This window comes from Gavialis gangeticus, unplaced genomic scaffold, assembly GCF_001723915.1.
Source record: "Gavialis gangeticus isolate Ggan-Ray unplaced genomic scaffold, GavGan_comp1, whole genome shotgun sequence".
NCBI classification, from domain to species: Eukaryota; Metazoa; Chordata; order Crocodylia; family Gavialidae; genus Gavialis; species Gavialis gangeticus.
In genome coordinates, this window is record NW_017729033.1 from 30392172 (window position 1) to 30416174 (window position 24003).

At 41.9% G+C, this 24003-nt stretch overlaps 1 protein-coding gene across 2 annotated transcripts in view; it reads left to right on the plus strand.

The window, feature by feature from the left end:
- The window catches only part of EVC2 (EvC ciliary complex subunit 2), a 192506-nt gene that overhangs the window by 161615 nt on the left and 6888 nt on the right, over positions 1–24003 (plus strand). For both annotated transcript variants that reach the window (XM_019526310.1, XM_019526311.1), the window contains exons 16-19: positions 2607–2834; positions 7116–7330; positions 10753–10840; positions 21978–22174. In XM_019526310.1, the coding sequence (XP_019381855.1) occupies positions 2607–2834; positions 7116–7330; positions 10753–10840; positions 21978–22174 (728 nt within the window). The remainder of the gene's footprint in view (positions 1–2606; positions 2835–7115; positions 7331–10752; positions 10841–21977; positions 22175–24003) is intronic.

Sequence of the window (24003 nt, forward strand, 5' to 3'; positions counted from 1 at the left end):
GGGTCATCATTGACCACAAGATGAACATGAACCTAAAATGTTATGCTGCAGCTAGTAAAGCAAGCAAAACGCTGGCTTGCATCCACAGATGCTTCTCAAGCAAATCCCAGAACGTCATTTTCCCATTGTATTTGGGCTTGGTGAGGCCACAGCTGGAGTACTGCATCCAGTTTTGGGCTCCACAATTCAAAAAAGATGTGAAGAAGCTTGAGAGAGTCCAGCGAGCGAAGAGCCACGCGCATGATCAAAGGTCAGGAGAACACTTTATGACGACAGGCTGAGAGCCATGGGGCTCTTTAGGCTGGAAAAGCGCAGGCTCAGGGGTGATCTGATGGCCACCTATAAGTTTATCAGGGGTGACCACCAGTTTCTGGGGAACGTTTGTTCATCAGAGCGCTCCAAGGGATGATGAGGTCGAACGGTTGTAAACTACTGCAAGATCGTTTCAGGCTGGACGTAAGGAAGAATTTCTTTACTGTCCGAGCCCCCAAGGTCTGGAACAGCCTGCCATCGGAGGTGGTCCAAGCACCTACATTGAACACCTTGAAGAGCAAATTGGATGGTTATCTTGCTGGGATCCTATGACCTCAGCTGACTTCCTGCCCTTCAGGCGGGGGGCTGGACTCGATGATCTTCTGAGGTCCCTTCCAGCCCTAATGTCTATGAAATCAGTGATATATAGCATAAGCTTTTGAGACCCGAAGATTACTTTATCAGATACTGTTAAAGGACATACACAGAGCAGCATATCAAGTAGAGAGAGTGATTTGAATACAAAAGACGTGGAGTGAGGGAGGGAAGGAAGAGTGGAAAGGAGAAGTAGTGCTGGAAGAGGCAAGCAAGTAATAAACCCATGGGACAAAAGGGTCACAAAACCTAATCTAGATAATGGGATAAGAATCCACAGTCCCTGTTTATACCATCTTTAACACAATCCAGTCTGTGGATAATTTCTTGTTCCACAATTTCCTGTTCAAGTGCGTTTTTAAAGCCTTCCAGTATAAGAACAGCTACCCTGAGTAAGTCGTGGAATGCCCAAGGAGATTGAAGTGTTCTGCTCCAGGCCTGTGTGTCTTTCTTGAACTGATGTCAGATTGTTTGTTCACTCTTACACATGAGGATCACCCCATCTGTCCAGTGTAGACTGCAGAGGGCCACTGTAAGCAGAGGGTGGCATATGTGATGTTGCTCGAGTTACAACGTCAGACTAACATAGCTAACTGCCTTTCTGGTGTAGACAAGTCATATCTGTTCCTATAGCCAAAGGCAGACAAGAAAGTGATGTTGCTAGCATGTACCTTTGACATCCGTAAATCTGTATCAGAGCTGGAATTCATACCTCTTGAGGTTCTGCCACCATGCCCCATTAGCAAACAAGTGCTTTTTGAATATTTATTTTTATTTAAATGTAATTCTTTTTTCTCAATTATAGTAATTTCAGGCCTCAATATATGCTGTTATACCATCACATTAAATTTCTTCTTCTTTCGTATGACATTTTAGAAATACAACATTCATAGATATATTTTTAAATGTGATAATCATTCAGCTGCTTCAGGGGTAGCTGCTTGGATTGATTTTTAGATCACCATTAAATGATCTAATTGGGCAATTGCTCACAATGTGTTACGCCATCTGAAAAATCACACCACAGTTGCAAACCTGGACTCTCTTTGATTCTCCATTTATGGAGTAGATGACCACATTTTCTAAGAAATGATCTGGATGCAATTTAGGGAGGACCAAATCTTTCTCAGTAGGTCAAATCGTGGCTGAGGGGTTGTAGGGTCGCTGATGATGTATTTCTGTGGCAGGTTGCTATTTGCCCAGGCTTCCCTCCATTGTTCTTTGGTGCTCTTGTGATCATCATAGAGCTTCTTGGTGTATTTCCAGAAGGGTTTTCTAGATTTGAGCCTATCCAGTGGTGGCATGGTGATATCCTTGTTGATTGGGAGGTTTAGGTTACCAGTGACTTTATGGTATTCCCTCATGCATGAGGCATCGTGGCCATGCTGTGGGGGAGCAACATTTGCTAGGACTGGAAGCCATGGTAATGGCGTACATTTTAGTATTCCTGATATAATCCTCATAGCAGCATTTAACTGTGTATCAACAATCTTTGTGTGCACCCTTTTGTTCCAGACTGGGGAGCAGTAGTCTGCTGCAGAAACCAAGTGCTAAAGTGCCCCCTCGAAGCATGATTGCATTTGCTCCCCATGTCATTCCGTCCAGTTTATGCACAAGGTTAACTTGTGCTTTCATTTTTTTAGCAACAATCCATTGATGAGCATGGAAGGTGAGGCTCCGATCAAAAGTTACAACGAGGTATTTTGGGAACTTCTCGTGATTAACCTCTTCTCCACAGGGAGTGATGGCAAGTTTCTGATCAACGTGGGCATTGTTTAAACCAGGATTAAAATGCCAAAGCTTGCATTTTAAAAAGTTTATTTAAAAAAATTATTTAAATAAAAAATCAAATAATTTTTAAAATAATTATTGATTTTATTATCCATTCTGATATTATATTAGCCATTCTGCTTTATATATATATATTCTTATAAAATTTTTGTTAATGTTATTACATTTGGCATTTTATGATTTTCTAGGTCCAGAATGAGTTGCTGTTTGAAAAGGAGCATCAGTTGCATGCCCTGGAGAATAAACTTGGAGAGTACATTGCTGCTTTACAGTTCCAGAAGACTGATAAAAAATCCAAAACATTAGAGAGATATACTGCCATCATAAGTGTACAAGTTTTGCTTCTGGAACATCTAAGTGCATCTAAAATACTATCGAAGTCGGAGTGTACCCAGATTTTAGAGGCACACAGTCCTGTAAGTAACAGTATTATGAGAAGGGAAATTGCCAAGAAGCCAGCTCAGCAACGGCTGACACCCTTTTGACTTCTATGGCATTATCTTGAGTTATACTTGCTGAAAATTTTGTCTCGTATTTCTGCTGTCTTTTCTAGTTTAAGCAGGGTGTGCGTATGTGCATATATAAAAGCTTTTTGTGAGGGAGAGCGACTTTAGATGTTATTCCAATCACAGCATAACTTTTCTTGTGCAATGAAGACGTCATGCTATGTGCATAGCTACACATGCATAGAGCAGGCTGTTAGAGAAGGATAAAAAGGAGTTAACAGTTTGCACTGCTGCTGCTGCCCAGTTGGGGGAGTGCTCACTGCTCAGTAGCACTGCTGAAAGAATTAGATGGCTCTACTAAGGACCCCTGGGGTCTCCCCATGGAACAAACTGTGGGAGAAGAGAAATTCTTCCCCCATTTTCTCCCATACATACATGAAGCCAGGGACACCCTACCCACCTGGAGCAGAGCCTGGATCTCCTGAATAGCAGAAAGCTGGGTGGGGTAGGGGGAATCCTACCCTTCCCTGCACGTATGGGTCAGGCCACACCCTTTCCCCCTCGTGCAGCTGGATGGATTTGCCCATCTGCTTGGGCAGACCAGGTCCTGCCACGCTCGCCCCGTATGCCAGATCAGGCCCACCAGCTGAATCCAGCCCACAGATGGATTGGGCATCAGTCATCTAGCCCACAGAGCAAAAAATTTGGGCAGTACTGTGCTCCACAGTCCAGATTATGACTTTTTTGTCTAAAAGTGATATTTGTTACAGATAGTAATCTCGATCACACAGGTAAAGATGGGAAAGGTAGTGCATGAAGAATGCTGTAGTGTTTTGATAATAATGCAAGATTAGTTACATATGTGATGGTGCCTGACATGATGAATTCTACAGCTATGTGATAAACCATAATTATGGGGCACCCAAAGTGCATAGTCAGTCTTGCTGTCCCGCATTGTGTCTTTGCAGTCATTTAAAATAAAACTAAACAAACAGAGACAACTTCCTTAGAGCCTTCTGGCTTCCCTTTATCATATTTTCTGCAGCAGATTTTTGGAAGTGACAACTTACTTTTTCATAATTTCTTTTTGTCACTTTATTTTTCGTCGTTCTGTGCTCTCTTTCTCTAAGAAAATGTTTGTTTCCCATTTGTGACTATCCAAATAGAGCTCAGGAGAACATGAAGTAGAATAAATATAATATGGGTTTTTAAAAGTGAAACCTTTTTGCTAGAGGGCATCATTAGACAGCTATCATCATGAAAACTCCTTGTTAAATTTTAATGCTATCATCTCAACAGTCTTCTTCTTAAATATAGTATGTTAGAGTAAACACACTGAACAAACTGTTCCAAGTTGGTTTAAAGTATCCTTGTATTAAACAGATCTGTAACAAATATTGTCTCCTTTGAGTCCACAATTATCCACATATGCATTCACACTTGAAGGTGTCTCCCACCTAGTGCTTCATCTGGAGATGTTTTTGCTGTAGCAGTAAGAGGAGAGTATGCTCTAGCTATACCTGCCCCAGGTACCTACACCAGGGCATATTTACTGCTCTGCCATGTTCTTCTCAGCCAGAGAAGGACTTCTTTAGAGTTCCTGACAGCATTCAAGCCATAGAAAAAAATGCAAAGCTCTTGCTTTCTGACAGCTTCCTTTCAGAAAACAGTGGGAAGAATGCTGAGAGTTATTTTCTTATCTTTTCTTTGATCCAGGGCAGGGTACAGCTCTCAAGTGTTGCCCTCTGGTGCCTGCCCTCATTCATCAGTGCCGTTGTAAAGCTCTGGTGGCATTTTGTCACAACTACTCAGTTGCATCTGTTTTTCCCTCTTACCTGGTTCTTCCTTTTCTAAGCTTTATCAGTTCCATATCCAGGGTTTGGGCCTTGTTCCTCTTTTGAAGGCATAATTCAGATTGCGACACAAGGTGCCTGTTTTGCCTGGGGAAGACCAGTTCTGTCATCAGTTCTTTCTGTTCAAACTAAGGATATAAAAGAACAGAAAGAGTCAGACTCAGCTGCTTCTTCTGGATAGCTTTCTGGACTCTATCTCACACATAGGGTCAAAAGACTCAGAGTAGTACCATTCCCTCTGGCACCAGGAGCCAGCATGCAGTGGCATCCTTCTCCCATGCTCAGGAAATCCATCAACATCAGGGGCATCTATATGGGAACATTTTCAGTTCTCCCCAGATGAGGGGTTAGGAACCGTTTGAATCTATAATAGCATGCTGTCCTCTATACCACTCCATGGAAATGGCTTTCTTGGTAGTAATTACATTTACAAGGTGGGATCCAAGAACTCATGGCAGGCCCCCCCCCCCCAACACTACCTTCTACCTAAATAAAGTAACTACACAAACACATTCTGTATTCTTGCCCAAAGTAGTCACAGGCTTTTATTCAGAGCCCGAAGATTAACTCAAACCTTATTCGTCTCTTGCAGATATGATTATGTCATTAGTTGTTTGTAGCTGACACATCCAAAAGTACAGTGACACCAGCCTAGAGATTATCTAAACAGATCTTGGGCTGCATAAAATTATGATGCAAGGCTGCTGTGGTGGACACATCAGAAATATGGATACATTCCATCATTCATCATACTCAGGCTATGTCCATAGCATTTCTGCATAACACTGCTATAACCATTTGCTGCAGGACAGTTCCCTAGAGCTCTATTTACAAAGCAGTATGCCCCTGTAGAAGTCTCTTGGGCAGATGCAGTGCTTGGCAGACCAGTCCTCCAATTTCTGTTCACCTGGAGCTAGAGGGACTCCAAGCCCCACCTTCCTGTATGTGGGCACTGCTTCAGAGTGGCCCATAGGTAAGAATATGTGTGTGGACAACACATCTGGAAAAGTTTTAATTACTCATACATAACTTTATTTTCACACTGATAAGATTAGCTCAGAAACAAAGCATTAAACTCACTTCATGAGGTTTACTGCCTTTTCTGAAGTCTGTGTAACAGGTGCCAAGGCAGGACCAGTTTCCAATTCAGAAACAGATTATTGCCAGCTTCCTTGTTCAGCTGTTTGGGTGAGGAAGGGAGAGTGGTATAAAAAGGATAGCTGAAGAGCCAGAGAAAAAGAAGAATATGTAGTGCTGAATTCCTTATCTGGTGTGAGGACCAGGCTGGTGACATTTTTGTTTGCTACTCTTTCTGCTTATACTACCTGCTTTGATTGATGTGTATAGACTTTGTCCTGCTAATCAAAGCTTGCCTGTTGCTCTGTTTTATTTCTGCGTATTCATCTCACCAGTTGGCAAATTTAGTTGACATACCTATTAAATAGAAAACACCAAAACTGGAGGCCATAGTAACTTCTCACACTAATTGCATCAGAGCTTGTTCAGCCAAAGAGTAGAAGAAACTCATGCTTCAGTGCATATGAGTTTGTTTTACCTCCCTATGAATAGTTCATTAGTATTAATTTTCACTGCTATCTTAGCACACAAAGACTTAAATTTAGCCTGATGCCAGGTACTGGACACGCACTTATTTAGAAGCTCCCTGCTTAATGTCCTTAAGTCTAAATAAAGGGGATGGTGAAAAAGTAGGTAAGAGGGTATTATTTTCTCCAAATTACAGGTGGGGACCTATGGCATAGAGAAAATAAATGACTTGTCTAGAATACCAAGGAAGTCTGATGCAGAACCCAGAAGTGAAGCCCAAACAAGCTTTCGCACCAACTCTTCACTAAAAACCCTGATTTTTAAAATGCCACTACTGAGCCTCCTAAAGGCATTCAAAAAGTATTCTTATTTCATCATACTGACATTATTTTATAGATCCTGTGTTATCATAAATAGCATTCAGCATTTTCCAACCTATTTAGTATAGGTAATTGATTCAGTATAACTAAAATGTATGTGCATGCATTTTCAACAGTGTGTTTCAGCAGCTTTATGCTGCTTATAAAGATATCAGTCTCTCTTTTCAGTCTTTTGTGCTGATATTGTATCTTCTGGATGTCATCACTGGAAGTTTTCAGATGCCATTGGCTTTTAGCAGAACAAAGATATACTCTAGGGTGTTGTTCTGACACTCATTGCTTACTAGTCATGTTTTACCATAGCCATCACAGTGATTTGGAAACTATAGTGACTGCAAGTGATTTGGAAGAATGAGAATGGAATAAAGTAATATTGCAATTCCATGATGCTATCTTTTTTCTTAACCCCAAATGAAATTTCTTCTTCCAAGATGAATTACTCGTTTTTATCATTATATGTTTTCATATTCTAGGAGATTGAAGAGCTTGACAGAAAGCTGGAATATGAAATGCTACATAAGGAGTCAGCTCAACATCAGCAGAACCTAATAAATAGGCAGAGATGGAATCCAGATGGATTTGGACTTTCAAGTGAAGTTGTAGAAATTAATGCAGGCAGACAACTGTCTACTTTGCTAAGTCAAGCCATGAATAAATGTAACCATTTAGTAAACCTACATCAGCAAAGGTAAGTTTTTCTGGTATTACAAATTACTGCCTTTTCCAAAACTAGCTTTGTCACTGTGGTCTTCATTGGTTGTGGCATACCCTGAAGAAAGAGCCATCTTAAAGTTTTGTAAGCTTTGAAGGACAGGGACTGTCTCTTCGTATAAAGCCTTTGAAGTTTTGCTGGCAGAAAGTCCATCAGCGTACAGCAGCTGCCAGCCCCAACCTGTCATTATACATACATTTCTCTGTGGTATCAGGCATCCTTCTTGCAGTGGCAGAGCATAAAGCAGGGGTGGGCAAAATGTGGCCTGGGGGCCGGATGCATATTTTCCTTCCACTCTTCCTTTTCCCATCTGCTTTCATTCTCATCTCTGTGAACATGTCCTTCATACCCATTTTCCTCTGCATTATTGTGAACTGAACAGCAAATAAGGCACTGCTAGCCAAGGAGTTAGTGACCATTGGCTCTAATCTAGCAGAGAGTATGTCAGATTTACAGTGAAGGACCAAAGCAGTTGAACTCCCCTGATTTTCCTGCTGTAAACTTTTGAGTACCACTCCTATGAGTCGATTCTACCTGCAAGCCTCTGGACTGCTGTGATGGCCAGTTTTTCCAACTGGTGACCAATGGGTTTCTCTGTTTTCCAGAGAAGGTGGGCTAAGGGGAGATAGCCTGGGGAGAGGGGGCCCAAGCAGATCTGTAGACTGGGCTAAACAGATCCTCTGCTAATGCTGTGGTAATGATTTATGTGAACACTGAGGATGACTAAGTATTGGAGAAAGAAAATGCTGCAGCAGGCAGGAGGGTACTTTGGTACTGTGTTGCATTGCTGCTACAAGCAGTGGTCCCTGCTGAGCTGCTAAATGAGGGCATAGCAACATTTCTTACGAGGAAAGAAGAAGTTCCCCATTTCCTGGAACTAGCAGAAACTGCTGTGGGAGTATCTGCTGGAGCACTTTCTGGAGGTGATGTCTGAAGATATGAGGGGGAAGATTACTGTGCAGGGAACATGAAGGTCATATAGGGAATGATCAAGATGGTTCATAACAGCTGGTCATGCAGCAGCACTTACTGTTAGTACTTTCACTGCCCTTTCTGCTTTTCATCTATTGTGTGACCTGCAATCCTGGCTGTCAAAAAGCAGTGGTTTTCAGAAGGGTTCTCTGTCACAGGTTGCTCATCTCTCTGCTTCTGGCAGGGTAGATTTACTCTGTCCTCCTCTCTATAGCATCCAGATGAGGGTTCAGTGGGCTTTTGTCAGAGGTGTGCTTTGTGTGCCCCAATCTGAGGGGGAAGGGGATGCATAGCAGGGCAGACCTAACCACCTGTTGTGCTGGAGCACCCAATGGAAAGTTGGTCACTGGTCCTTGAGTTTAGCCAGGTATGGACCTCTGCCTAAGTCATACCCCTTGGCTTGCATTCTGCTCATGTTGAGCTTGCAGATGTGGCATTTTCCCATTGCTCCAGTGACCTCCCTTGCCCCAAAGCGTAAGGATTTCCTATATCTTCCCTTCCGTGTGTAGGTGTGCCCCTGTGGGTATATTCTCCTCACATAGGAGATCACATGTGTCCCAGCAGGGTGTTAAAAATGCCAGGCAGCCTCTAGTCAGTATGAATTTGGGGAAAAACTAATGTCCAGACTGTTCTGCAGGAGGGTTTTCAGCAGGACTGCTCAAGTCTCCAGAAACTGAGAAATATCTTCACTCATCTGCTTACCACCACAGGGTATCAGTGAGCTTGTATTCTTCAGGGGAGATAGTGTTACTTTCCTGGCAGCAGGGAAACACTCTGTCCTTTCAGAAAGAATTTAGGCCCGGTTCTCATCCACCTATTAGGCCCATAAGCATACTTAGTTGCCTTATTGCCTTATCTCGCTCAAGTCTCCAAAAACCAGTGGGCAGGTCCTGGTTCTTTGTGGGTGGATGTAGTAATCATCTGCCACCTAAACCTGAGCTCTGCTGGCCAGTGTACGCTACACCTAACTTTGTGCATCTCCCATTTATGCTGGGGTGTAAATTGTGCTTGAGGCTGCTGGACACCATTGCAATATCAGCATTAAATAATAAACTGATTAGCTGTGAATTGTAACACCTTGCATTGCATTCAGCATTTCTGGGATGGGCCAGTGGGTTAATACTAATATTCCACAGTTCAAGCAGGAGACCAAGAAACCGAGACTGATTCTGGTGTTCTCATAAGTTTATCAGACAGGATAGAGAGTGCTGTGAAAACCACACTGTCAGTCTCTGGGGAAATATTTGCAATGAAATGCAAACTGCTTGAATTTCACTTCTACCTTCCCCCCTTGTGCACATTTTGATGCAAATTGAATTCTCTGTGATCAGTTTTGCTTGGATATACAAATTGTTCTAGCCAAGCAGACCCATTTCCAGGTGTCCCTGTGAAAATGGATTTTTCCTTTTAGAGCAAAGATATCTCTAAAACAAAAATGGGAAAATGTATGCTTTTGAAGGTTTTTTGGTATGGAAATTGCTGTCTTGACAACAAATATTACAAAGCAGGTATAGATGAGGCTTTGCAAAATTAAATAATAAAAATACCTCTTTGAATTACATAGGTCCATGGTCATTTAGTGCTCTGAGTTTCATGTAGTACTGTGAGAGAGCTCTGAATTATTAAGTTGGTTTCACTTGGATTGATTCATAAGGAATGGTTTTAGACATGGCAAAAGGAGTCCAGACCTCTGCTTTCAAGATCAAATGTTTCACATTTGCACCCTTGTACTTTAGGCTATGAGCCCTCTAATTATATTGGTAAAGCATCAGCCAACAGTGGGACCTAGACAAATGTTGCAGAAGAATGGCTGAGAGATCTCTAGGAAGAGAGTTGGGTCATTAGTCCTCCAGAAAGTTTCCATTAGGGACCTCTAAAGGAACAGTAAGGGGAGCAGTTCAGCTGGCTTCCAGAATACAAGCCAGGATAAGGAAGCCTCACAACCAACCCCGGATGACCCAGAAACATGGTAAATGGGCCTTGTGGTTCAGTCCAGAAAGAGAAAATAATTAGACTTGAGAGAGAATTTGCTGGGAGCTGTTTCTCCCCAGCAGTGCTTAACCTCAGAAGCCCCACAACTTTGTAAAAGTATGGTGGTAGATGTGTTGATCTTTGAGGAGACAAAGGGAGAAGAGGAAATCAGCTGTCTGAATGTTTTTAAGAGATTTTGGATTTGTGTTTTAGGTAAAAGATTAGGGCCAGATTCTGCTTTGCATTTTTAGCAGTTTCCAGTGTGACAAAATAGACAGCGTTTTGGTGAACATGGGGAAAGGAAACCTGTTCTTAGCTTGTTTAAGTAGGCGTGCCATAAAACTTTAACAAGATCTGCCAGGAAAATGTTATGTTTCTGAATGGATGAATTTGGACATGAATTGCTTCCTTATAACACTAAATGAGGAGAATGTTCATTTTCTCTTTCACTTCAGCTTAAGGGAAGAGCAATGGAATAACGTGGTGCTTGAAGATCTTTTGGAGAATATAGAAATGGACACATTCTTGGCACTTTACAACCAGGTAAGGGTGTAATGAAATAAAAGACTACTTGTTAAATTGCTGCTTTATCTGGAAATTGAGGGTAACATGAAAACAAGGTTGTCTTAAGCATGTCATTCTTTTCCTTCTCTAATCCTTCCAAATACATTTTGAGCCCAGTCCTGCTAAGGTACTCATGATGTTCACTACCTCATTTACTTCAGGCTTAGTAGCTTGAGTAACCTTGAGTACATCACCAGTTTACTACAGCAGCCAGTGGTACCCTCCAATGTACCCAGCCTGTCCATGTGGGCTGTCTTCTGAACCAGAAGTAGCGTTGCTACATTTGTGTGGCTTTGTGGACAGGCTAATTGGCACTTTAAAAGGAGGCAGCATGTTTGAGAATGCAGTTGCCTGCTCTTGGAAAGTTTGCAGTACTCATTGAGAGAGAGTAGTAAATACTATGCTCACTAGTATATACTTTCTGGTATTTATCTTGTGTGTATATAATTTACATTTTCTTCAGCTTAGAAAATAAAAATTATTCTAATTCCTTATTTACTTGCAGTCTTATATCCAGAGGGTCTTATGTTAGAGCAATGCTTTCATTTATGTCTAAATTGATATGGGAATATATTCACATTAACATTTCAAACCTAAACAACAGAGGTGGATAGAGATACAGAACATGTATATATGACTTTTTTCTTTCTATTCATTCTCATTTTAAAAAAGGCTACCTCTTCAGCTAGCACAGTTTATTTGCCTCTACTGATAGACAGACCTCCAGAAGGCAGAGAACTATATGAGACACAGGCTAAAGTAGCCACTGGGAGAAGTTGGGGTAAGGGGTGGTGCCTAAGCACCAGTCCTCAAAAGTAGTTAGGATTCTCCCCCATGTACCCGCCCCTGAGATGAGGTGCATAAGCCAAGACAGTCCTTCTCACAAAAAAGACAGATACCCTTATCATATTGTGCCTAGGGATCTCCATAAATCATGCAGGAAGTACCCCCTGCAGCAGCTCCTTTAATGTTTTTCATTTTGCCTCTTGCCCATTCCTGCTTCGATTGGCAGAGGGGCCCTGCCAGCTGGGCCTTTTGCTGCTTTTGAAATAGGCCACTGTGCAGTAAAGCATATGTATAGACATTCCCACGAGGTGTTTTATCCAACTGCAGGACTGCATAGAGTCAGTACCTTTCTCTGTCTTCCCAATGAATATTTTTTTATAGAGAGTGAAACAGCTTCAGTAGTAAGGATTAAGAGAAACTTGCTCTAGAGTACCTACTAGCCTGGGTGATTGGGACACTATACTGGGATGTGGGGTATCATTGGTTTAGTTCCTTGATTTGAATTGGATAGAGTAGGATTTCAAACGCATCTAATTACTGGTTGTAATGATACCATACCAAAGTCTTTTGCATGGGGTAAGCATGTCCTGAGGACAGATCTGCTTCTTTAGCTGTCTTTTGATTTTCTTGTTTGTTTTTCTTTTCTAAAACCATTTTATCAAACCATCTCACCACCTTGTTGGCTTTGGCTGTCTGACATTTGGAAAGCAATCACTAATGACTGAATCCTATTTAATCCTTAAATTCATTCCAGTGGTATTTGTTTCCACAGCCTACTGCACACAGAGCTCACAGTTGTTTACCCAGGAACTTTTTTGCGTAGGTGAAAAGAATAGTTTTGCAGCCAGTCATGACAATTTCTACTGTACACTTTTGTAAACTTCTTACAACAGAAATATTCATGGGAAGGTAACTCTCAAGCCAGTTATGCCCGTAAAACTGCAAATCCTATACTGGCTCATTTATAGCTTTAATAGTTTACATAAGACTGATGAAAGGCAAGGAATTTTTGTGGTAGCTTCAATTAGACCAACTGTATATTTGAGAGAGCTGTTGGACGAGCTTCCCAGCATAAAGTGCCATTCTTCAGATCACTTTGTGGTGGAACTTTGCACCTGACAACTTGTCCAATATCTCTCCCAAATATACAGTTGATCCAAAAAAGATATCAGACAAACAAGCAAAAAAAATCACTCCATACACTGTTATCATCATGGCTATAAACTCCACTTATAATGCTGAGATGGTTCCATCTTTATTTTTTCAGTAACATATATTCATGGAGCAGTATCCCATTTAACAAAATTATTTTAACAAGTAGCAGTTCAATGGGCAATGATAACGACATATTCATTTAAATGAGATAATAACATTTAGAGATTCCTGATGTCAGTCTGTATGGTAATTAAAGAGTGTAAGGTGCTCTTCCAGGACAGAAGAGACTAAATCTTTTGTTCAGTTCAACATTGCCTTTATGACTAGATTAGCTTCTAAAGTTAAATGTGTTGTGTGAACTTTTGCATACAGTGCTATACCTTAAATTTGAAAAAAGGTACAAGAGAGATAGAAGGTAAAGTTAACTTCTATTGATTGAGAGGAAATAAACCATCAGATGAGTTATGGAAACTGCAAAGACTTATGGACCTTTCTGAAACATATGATACTTTGGGCTTCACTGATCTCCAAGGTTTAAGTAATTTATGGCATGTGAACTCTTTTCATGCTTTTTTTTCTAGCTCTCACATATTAATCTTGTAATATCTGGTGTATCTGCAAATTATGAACAATATTCTGACTTTAAAGATGCACTCCTTTACTATTACCACTCCCAGTATCTGTGTCTGGGTAATTTCAAGACATTTAAATCAGAGGTTGTTTGATAATCATGTGGACTAATTAGGAGAATGGTCTGGAGCCTCAAATGTACCATTATGATGTTTACTTAGCAATGACATGGCTTGTTAAAAACCAGACTGCCACTTACAGAGTGGGAACTGTAAAACCAGAGGATAAATATCCCATTAGGGTCTTGGTCTACTTGGGGACTGCCACATTTCCTGGGTATACATGGTGTAACACAGCAAGCTTATGCACAAGGTGGTGGAATCGCCATCCTTGGAGTTGTTCAAAAGAAGGCTAGATAAGCACCTTGTTAAGCTAGTTTGAGTTCTTTAAGCTCCTGTCTATGGCAGGGGACTGGACTTGATGATTTTACATGCTCCTTCCAGTCCACTGACTCTATGACTCTATGGCTCTAAAATAATCCAGCTTCTCAATTCTACAACCCACCTTCAGAAAATGTCCTTACCTCGAAATGTTCACAGTTATTGCGGGAGTTTGTTCCTTTGCTGCTGTTGTCTGGAAGGATTACAATTTGGATAAATTCAATTTCTAAGACAGTTACAACATCACTACCTTTCAGAGTTTCTGTCTATTCAAATGTTGTGCTACTTTAGGGTTGGTTCTTGGACATAATACATAATCTGAGTCTACAAGAGGAAACCCACACCGCTGATGATGAGAGCTAGGAATGTTTTTCTCAATGTTTCATGCCATTGCATTAAGGCTGAAAGTTTTACACGTGACTCAGTTGTAAGGTTTTTACTTTCTGTTTAGGATTCTGCAGACTAGAAAGGAAGGCCACAAGCAGACAGAGACACTCCATTTAGAACAGAGGGCTTGAGTGTTCTCTAGCTGAGGGCAGGGCTCTTAAACTCATCTAGCCCAACTGCTGCAAGACCAGTCAATGCAAGACCACCCACTCCACCAGATCCAGAGTCAGTGGTGCTTGATCCAGCTGCTTCAGGACTCCGCTTCTCATGGCACCTACTCTGGGTAGATCAGGACATGAGTTTCACATGGCGCCCGGTCCAGCTGGTCCAGAGAGGACTCCATGTTCAGCACAAATCCCAGACTGGCTGAAGTGGGTATTACATATAGCTCAGTCCCGAACTGGGCAAAGCAAGGACCAGCTCTGGCATGAGAGGGACCCAGAGGTTCCTACCACCCTCCCCACATGCGTCTAGGCAGTCCAGGACTGTGCTGCATACAGCGTCCCCCTCAGGACCCATGCTGCACTTGGCATCCACTCCAAACCAGCTGGATTGTCTAGCTCGTGTACCAGACCAGCTGGAGGGGATGCCAGGGATGTTGGATCCAGCATGTGAGGGGAAGGCCATGAACTGCCAGCACCAGGAGCTGGATGATATGGCTCCACAGGCTGAATTCGTAGCATGTTTGACACCCCTGGCATAGGGGTTACTCATCTTCTGACTGAATCGAAGAAAAAATTCAATCTGGCTCCTTTTCAACCAGCTGCCATAGGAAGTTTTTGGATATCATTTATAAGTACTTGTGTTTGTTATGGTAGCCCCTAAGGACCAACCCAGAATAGGGCCTAATTCTGCCAGGTAATATACAAATATATGGTATCAGGTAGCACTTAGCTCAACCCTTACAATCCAAATAACTATTTTTTGCGTTGCTGTACTGGCAGTTGAAAATCTTGAAATCTGTCAAGCTTGATCAGATCATTAGAAGGCAGACACATGGTTGCCACCTAAAATGTATGCTCTTCCAGTATTGTTTTGTCAAGTTTCTAAAAAGCTACACACACATATAGAACAGATTCTTCCAACTTGAGAAATACATGTTTCAGGAGACTGATAGATGTAAGCAATGCATTTCATAGTTGTCATGGAATCTACTCCTTTGGCTTGGCACACTAAAAAGTGAACAAAGCGATCCTGAATAACAGCCAGCATAGTTAGCCTGAGGACACAAAAACATTTGACACCAGAGAAAATTCAGAGTATTGCTGCATTGAAAACCTGAACTATTATTGAGAACCTATAACTACTATACATCTACTTATACAGTAGATGCACTGTACAAGATGAAGGACTTGTGGTTTAAGTTTTATTTATGTGACAGACACCCTGAACAACATATTTACCTGCATGCACATGTACCCATTCCCCAAAAATCAACCCCCTAGAATTGGGATGCACGTCTTAAGTGGGGAAGCTGAATTTCTGCTCAGAATAGAAGCACCTTGCTTTGATTCATGATCCACCAGGCAGCAGCAGTGACATTTTTAGTCAGGCAGCTAAGGGAGTCTGTTGACTTAATGGTTTGTTGTTCTTCACTCCAGACATATTAATGATTGTCTCTCCTTTTTATTGTCTTGTTGTTTCACAAATGAAGCTAACCTTTCTTCTGGCAATTCTTTTGTCTGTTGTCTGCTCCTTGTCTCTCTTCTTCATTTTCACAGCTCTGGAGACTCTTAGCTGTTTTCAGAATTTTAGATCCAACTGTGGAAAACAGTCTTCAGCAGCAGCTAGGGTTTCAGCTTTTCCTTAAGCAAGACAGGGTGAGTGAGCTGAATATTAGGCTCTGTCCCTGCTTTATACAGCCATAAGTCTGGAATAATCTTTTTTTTCTCCGTTCTGTCTTCCCAGAGACAAAGTGTGTGTTGTATTTAGGGAGAAGGCATGTGGTGTGTGAGAAAATAGTCTTTTTGTGTGCTCCATATAAAATCAGCATGTGGATAGAAAATAATTTTTTTATTGATTTATGTATATATAAGCAAGGAGATCCTCTGTTTTGGGTACATTCTGTGCATCTAATTTTCATAATACAAATACCTGCCTGCTGATATACAGAAGAAAACTCTTGTCCACAGCAGGTATAACAATAGTTTCCAACCTAAAACTTGCCTACTGCTCATATTTCTGAGAGGAAAGGTCTGAAGAGTTGATTAACAAGGTGCACAGAGTAGCGTGTTTGTAATCTCTGTTCATGTTGAATTCTGAGTGTTCTTCCTAGAAAACAGATAGATTGGGAAAACAAATAAAATGGGAAATTATATAAAATCTATCGTGTACAATTGACAGAGCAGAAATTAGTGTGACAAGTGCTAGCTAGCCTTTATTATTTCTATGCTATTTATACAAGTTGCTGGTTTTAAATTGAATTTGGAACTAAGTTCATTGCCACAAGTCAGTGTAGTACCCACTGAAGTTAGCTACAGGTGCTCAATAATTGTTCACATACCTAATTTTAAGTTGTTCAGGTTCAATGTTTTAGCCCTACTATCTTTATTTAGTTACAGCTCCCATTTAGGCCAGTGAGTTATCATGGGTTCAGGATCTTAAGCCCCTTACTCAAGAATGTGATTTTAAATGAGCATACCGTTGTAGCCCCAGGTACCCTAGTCATTGTTTGCACAAGCCCCAGATGATCTGGGTGGAGTTTCATGTGAAAAGGGCAAAGCAAATATGAAATCACAACTCAGATAGAGTTAATTGATTTTTGCATTAGTTATTTGAATAGGTATTACTCAGTCTCAGTCATTTTGACTTCCTTGCAGTAGTTCTGCTGATGCTGATTTAAATTACTGTTCGTATATGAATGTTTTTGCTTTGGCTAAATTCAAAAAACACAAACTCAGATACAGCAACACAAGAAATAACTGGTGTTCCCACATGTTATCAGACAGAGGAATTTGTTTTACTCGGTGGAGTAGAGCCCCTAAATGAATTCTTCCCAGTTTGGAAGGGCAACACCAGGCCTTAAGGAGTAAGTACCCTACCCCAACCTTTTAGCAGTGCATAGCTCCTGAATGGCTAACAGCATGAACTAGGTCTGCCTGATGAGACAGTGTGAGATGCAGTACAGCATTTCAGGTACCTAAAATGGGTCTGAGGCAGAATTTATGAGCCTAAGTCCCTAGAAGCAACCTAGAAGTCTTGTACTCCCACAACTGAAGAACCTATTAGGCATCCAAAGTTCTTTGGGTAAATCCGGTATCTTTTATTAGACCAACTGAAATAGTTGGAAAAAAATCTTCTTTCTAAGCTTTCAGGTACAAACACCCTTCAGGCTGAGGAAGTGTCTGCAGATGTTCTGAGCTCTTCCTAGATGAGATAGAATAGAATAGAAGCCAGAGGCCTGTATGCAAGAATACCAGTCAGTGAAAACGCAAATTGAGGCAGTCAGTGGTTAAGAAACAGGTGGGTAGGGGGTAGACCTGGTAATGATAAGATGCAGCTGGTAAATAGTAGAGAGGTAGTCTGGGGAATCAGATGTTAGGCAGCTTATAGTGTGCCATAAAGCCAGTGTCTATATTTAGTCCATGATTTTTTGTCTCCAGTAGGTTGATGAAGTGAAGTTTGTAGGCTGGGCTGCGAAAGGTATTTTGTAAATTCCCTTTGAGGACTAAAACTGAGAGATTGGTTGTCTTGTGAGAAATGTGCCCCTACAGGTAACTGGGTATTTTTGTCTTTGATAGATTTTCAGTGTGTGTTTGTTCTGGTATGTAGTTGATGTTTGGTATCTCATACATATTTTCCATCCAGGCATTTAGTGCACTGGATGAGTTATATGGCATTTCTGGAGGTGCAGGTATAAGATTCAGTAATGTTGATGGTTCTGTTGTGGGGTGTGGTTATTGTGGAGGTGGTGAAAATGTGTTGGCAGGTTTTATATTTCTTATTCAGTGACCATATTTTGGTTCAGAGAGTTCCTAAGGAATCTAAACCATGACTTCTGAACTGTGAAGAAGTGCCCTAGGCTGAGTAGCTAGGTGTCTAATTACCACCAAATGTGTTGTGATCCAGCTAAGCTCTGCCTGAGTCTGCAGAGGGACATCCCTGAGTCAGGTGGATAAGCTGCAGAAAGTACTGGGATCTCAGCACTTCTTATTGTCTAGGACTAGATGTTTCCTGCTAAGCATGTGGGTTTTTGTGGATTAGCCTTTAGAGGTGATTCACAAAATCTGTGAATCACCTCTAATCTTTTGTTGTCTATAAAGAGAAATTAGTCACCTACCTCATTTTTTAAAATTACCCTCCTGGGTCCAGTCACCTAATTGTAATGAATTACAAAGTATAAATCTCATTTCAGGTCGCTGTCTGAAAGGCAGGAGTAGACTCATAAATCTCTGTACGTTATCTATCCCTCCTAGGGGGCAAAGATTATCAAGGGTTATTGCAGGTTACAGCTGCATACAGATAAATGTCAGGATATACAGTAGAATCAGAAAATCAGAAGAAAAGATCCTACCAGTGAGAGCATGAAATATGGAGCATAAATTGGCTTCTCCAATTTAACCTCTTTCAAATCATCACACTCTGGAATATGTGCCACTATGACCTACGGTGAAATCTAGCCATGGACAGGTGTTATATTTGTAGTGCTAAATATACCTTTGGAGTCCTACAAAAGCAAGCATTCAGCACCACAAAGATGGTAAATGTGCTACAGAATATTAACACTTTCAAAGAGCAGCTTCCCATCAGCACTAGTTACACATAGGACCTGTAGTATTCCACAGTCTGGCCCCTTTCCAAAGGCGAGAGAGTGACTGCTCCCTTATAGCCCACCCGGCTACACCATGCCACTCCATAACAGCAATTGATGGGGCTGCCAAGAGTAGTGACCACTGATTGGGCGGGGGGACCAATCAGCAGTTGCCACCAGAGGGGCTGATGCCAACTTGATGTAGCCACAGCTGAGAGGAAGCCTGTGTTTTGTGGGATGGGGGGAACAAAGAAGACCCCTATTGCCCCTGGCTGGAGTCACTCACCTTTGCAGCTGCTTTGTGTCTCTCCAGCCAGAGGTCTTGAACAACTATATGATGCATAGTGCTAAATTTCTGTAGTGCTGCAAAGTACTGACACCTTTTGTAGCACTACAAATGAACTCCTGTCCATACCTGTAACGTAGTCTCCATCATGGTGTCTGAGCACCTAACTGCAAATGGGTATAGTCCTCCAATCTCATCCTGTATGCTCCCTGACCTGGCAATACTAGCTACTCGCACCATTTCCCCATCACACACACATCATTTTTGCTTTAAACTGAAACAGGGGTGCTGGGTGTTTATGTGAAGGGTGCTGCTCATAGCCAAATTGTAGACAGTCATAATCACTTCACCTACATTAATCTACTCATTTGTACTGGGTCAGTGGGTGGTTTATGTTACTTCTCTTGCATTTGACAGAATTCATATTTTGCAGAAATTACAGTGCTATAAGCAGCTCTGAATTAGAATGGCTTTGGATGTTTCTTCATTATCCAACTGACATTCTGTGTGGAATCTAAGAAACAGAGAGTAAGAAAAGCTACATGCTTAAGAGAACAGTTTTAGAAAATGTCAGGATATTTTTGTCATCCTTGTATAAATTATTAAATTAAATGTCTTACCTGAGGTATCCAGACTTTCAGAAAGAGGGAAAGGTGCCTTATACGCTGTCAAGAACTTGATTTCTTTTTTAATTGCCTCTCATAAGATTCTGTGACAGTCAGTGTCCAAAAACTTCATACAAATATCCCTATAGCTCCTATCTATTATAAGGTTTCACACTTGCTGCTTCCTATTATAGTTTCTGAGCATCTCCAATGTCAAGTCTATAGCAGTAGTGAAGTCCCCCATGGACTTTGTGAAGTCAGTGGCTTCTCTCTGTCTTCAGTGTAAAATCTCTGCTTGGGATGTGGCTATAGTTTCGTTTGGTTCATTGATGTTTTTGTTTTATTTTGTTTGCTTGTTGATTTTGGGGATTGGAGTATTTTCAGTAAGTGAGATGGTAGATGGTGGTGAATGTACAGTTTGTTTTCATGGTAGAGTAGCTTTCTCAAAGAGGAAAGTTTTGCAGTGTTACCTAGGCATTTGGAGTCTGGATTTCCCTGATCTCTTCTGCAAGTCTGTTCCATACAGCTATATAAATTCTGCATGCACACTTTTAACAGCTGCTTTGACATTTGGAATCCATTGTAGACAGAGAAAATGATGTTTTTCCACTCTCTGTTTTCTTGTTTCAGAACATCTGGTTGTGCTTGTGACTTGCGCTTGATACTAATCCCCCACATCTGGTAGACACAGGGTGCATGTACACGTAGCCCTACATGATGTAGCAATCATGTGAGTCTGCACATGATCAGCAGCTACATGACTGTAGCAGCACACAGTCACTATTTTAGCACACTGCTATGGTGAAGTAGCAGCAAAAACTACCTGTGCACCGTGTGCAGGGTGCAGTACAGGCGGTTACTTCACCGTGCCAGAAGGAAGTACTAAATCACAGCTCAGTAACAACATCACCATAGGAATGTGTAAACGCGTCCACAGGCTGGTAAACAGTGCGGACTTGACTAAGTCTTCCAGAGGACCCATGGGAGTCTCACTTCAGTGTATACGCTACTGTTTAGAGCAGCTGGAACTGAATAGAACTATTCCAATGTAACCACTGCAGTATCTTCTGGGAGCAGACAGAGGAGCTGAAAAGCCTGTGTTGTTTGTGGCACATTATACTTAAAATGTTTTCAGCAAAGATATAGGACCTTTGGCATTGCCTCCTCTAGCTCACTGCTTTCTCTCATACAGTACAATCAGTATAGCATCATTGATGTTGATGTGTTACAGATTTTTGTATTGCTATACAGTTCAGAGATTGCCAGGTGGCATGTGAGTTTTGACAGCTGTGTTTTGGCTCCTGGGAAAAAGTAGGCAGCGGGTTTTGTTTAGATACCCAGGAAGCCTTTGAGTCTTTGGTATTGGGGTGGAGATAAATCTACTTTTCTCTTGCCCTATGGGCAGGAATGGAGATGACACGGTATCTGAATGAGATGGAGGTATCCTTTGTTCTCACCACCAGTAAACATTGGCAGCAACTACATGCTGCTATTGCTGCCCATCCAAATATTCGTCTGTATACTAAATAGCCCAACAGCTGGATTTTCCACTGAACTGATGAACAGTAAATTACTTGTGAATGTTGATTTTAAGTTGTCTTAATTAGATTTCTGAATTGCATCTGTTTAAAAACAGCATTCATTCACATTTCTCTTAGCCATTGTTTCATGGTATCTGCAGAGCAAGGAATATACATGTCTTTTATGATCCATTCCTTTTTTTCTTTTTTTGTTGGTTTCCTTTGCAGGAATCAGGGGTAGATACTTAATTTTATTCACTGTGAAATCTTCAGTTCTAGAGCACATTTGCTTTACTTGTTTCCTGCAAATACAAGCTAGCTTCTAAATGAAAAAATAATTGTGTAGCTATTCATATGACTGCGCTGTGCTTTCATGTACTGCTTACAATCCTAAAATTCCAGGATCCAATATTCAGTTAAAAGCACTAGTGCACACACTACTCAATGCTAGGAGTGAACACACAGGACATAATGGTTCTCTAAGCTTTTAATATAAAAAATATTCCTACTCTTTTTATTCCAACTGTTACAGTCTTTCAGGTATTCAGTTAAAAGCTATTGGTATTTTTTTTATTTTAGCGCTAAAGTTTCTTCCCTCTTATCACCAATTCTTCTAGGAGCTCCAATTGGCAGGTTATCTAACCAAACTGACAATGGTACCAGTAGGGATATTGCACAGACTGCTGAAGTTACTGCTGCCTTTAAGTTCACAGAGTGAACTTCTTTCTGTTCTGGATTCAATCAGTGATAAGTATTCAGATGGCATTATTGAAAGTGACAAAAATACAGAGGAATCTGGCAGCTGTAGAAAGAGGTAAGCATGTGAATTTTCTTCTGAGAAGTGACAAATGGAAGTTATTACATTCAAGGAATAGTCTATCCAATAGACAGGGACAACAGCAGTGATAACAAAAGAACAAGCAGATGAGTAGTTTCCTTGCTAAAATGTTCTTTGAAGGGAAATAAAAACCCTATGTGAAATAGCAGATTTTTTATCTATATCAAGATAGTTTCAAATATCTTAGCAATAATCTGCCTAAGTTTGGGAAAGGAAAAATGTGATCTATGGACTTCACAGTTATAGTAAATGACTTTGTTTTTCAATATTTTCTTTCCATATTTTTACTTATTGCAGCCTTTTTTTATTTTACGTTTATTGGCTTCAAATGCATTTAGTTATCAACAGTGTTTCTTTTCACTGTTGATATTGGTAAATTTACACTAAGTGCAAAGGCAGTAAGTATTGTAAACAATAATAGGCCTCTGGCAGATGCTGCTTCCATCAAGCAGTGGGCAGTTCAGTAAAAACTATCACACCATGGCTAAGTACAGACATTCCAAAAGCCCGAGCCTGAATTGATTTGATCTTTGCAAGTTAATCTAACCTGTGTAGAGTGAACTGGCAAGCAAGTGAATAGACATTCACTTTTGATTCTAGAAATGCAGCCACATTCTTGCAGTGGCTCAGGGCAGAAGCCAGGGGTACTAGAGCAAGCCCTCCCTTCCCTTCCGCAGTGGCCAGGCGGTAGGAAAACAGAGCGAAGGAGGGGGCATGGCCAGGCCCTGGCAGGCCTGAGTATGAATGGGGAGGGATTTAACCCCCCACCCTGGCCTACAGGGACCCAAGCTGTGGTGTGCCTGGAGGGGGAGCAGGCAAGCAGGCTTGCCAGGCTTTGGAGGCAGGAGGGGTTTATTCTCCCCACTTCCCCCTGCCCTGACCCCAGCCATGGTCTGCCTCACTGGAGCAGAGCAGCCCCTGCTGGAGCAGCAATTGTGGAGGGACCCTGAAAGGGGTTGTGCTGCCATAGCCAGACAAACCCTAGCTGGGGTCCCCCAGGGAGGGAGGACTAAACCCCCTCCCTTTGCCTCCAAGGGCCACACCATTGCCTCTGAAGTGGGGAAGGGCCCTGACAGGGGCTGCTGCACCCCAGCCAGGCAAACCCCATCTGGGGCCCCATGGAAAGAGGGGAGGGAGGGGAGAATAAACCCCCTTCCTGCCTGCTTCACCTTAGGAGTCCATGTCGGCCAGCAGCTGGCCACACTCCCACCCCTGCTGCTGGAGAGGAAAGGGGAGGGGGGACCCTGACAGGGACTGCTCTGTCCCAGTGAGGCAGACCCCAGCTGGGGTCCTCTGCGGGGAGAGGACAAGGAGAGAGGAATAAATCCCCTCCCTACCCCTTCGCCTTAGGGGGCAGTGCCAAGCTGGCCTCGCTCCCGCCCCTGCTGTAGCTAGAGAACAGAGGGGTGGGGCCAGCCCTGCTCTCTGAAGCAAGCAGCACAGCCCAGCCCAGGGTTGAAAAGCATGCTGGGATGCTGGGGGACTCTCATTTAACTTAAACCAGGAAGGGGTCTTGTGGACAAAAGTTCCATAAACCGGTTTGACCTCAGTCTGTTAAATCTGATACTACTTTCAACCAGGTTTATCTTAAACTAGTTTTGACAATTTTGAAACTGGCTTATGTGCACTGAACTTTTGTTCTGTTACACGTTTAAACCAGTTTCTGATCACTTAAATCAGTTTATGTGTAACTTCTGTCCCTAGCCCACGTGACCAGCTTCACATTCAAAAGGGAAGCTATCGGGTGGAGCATTTGGAAACCTGCTCTGCCAGTGTTGCCAGCAAGGAGAGCTCCTGGCAGGGGC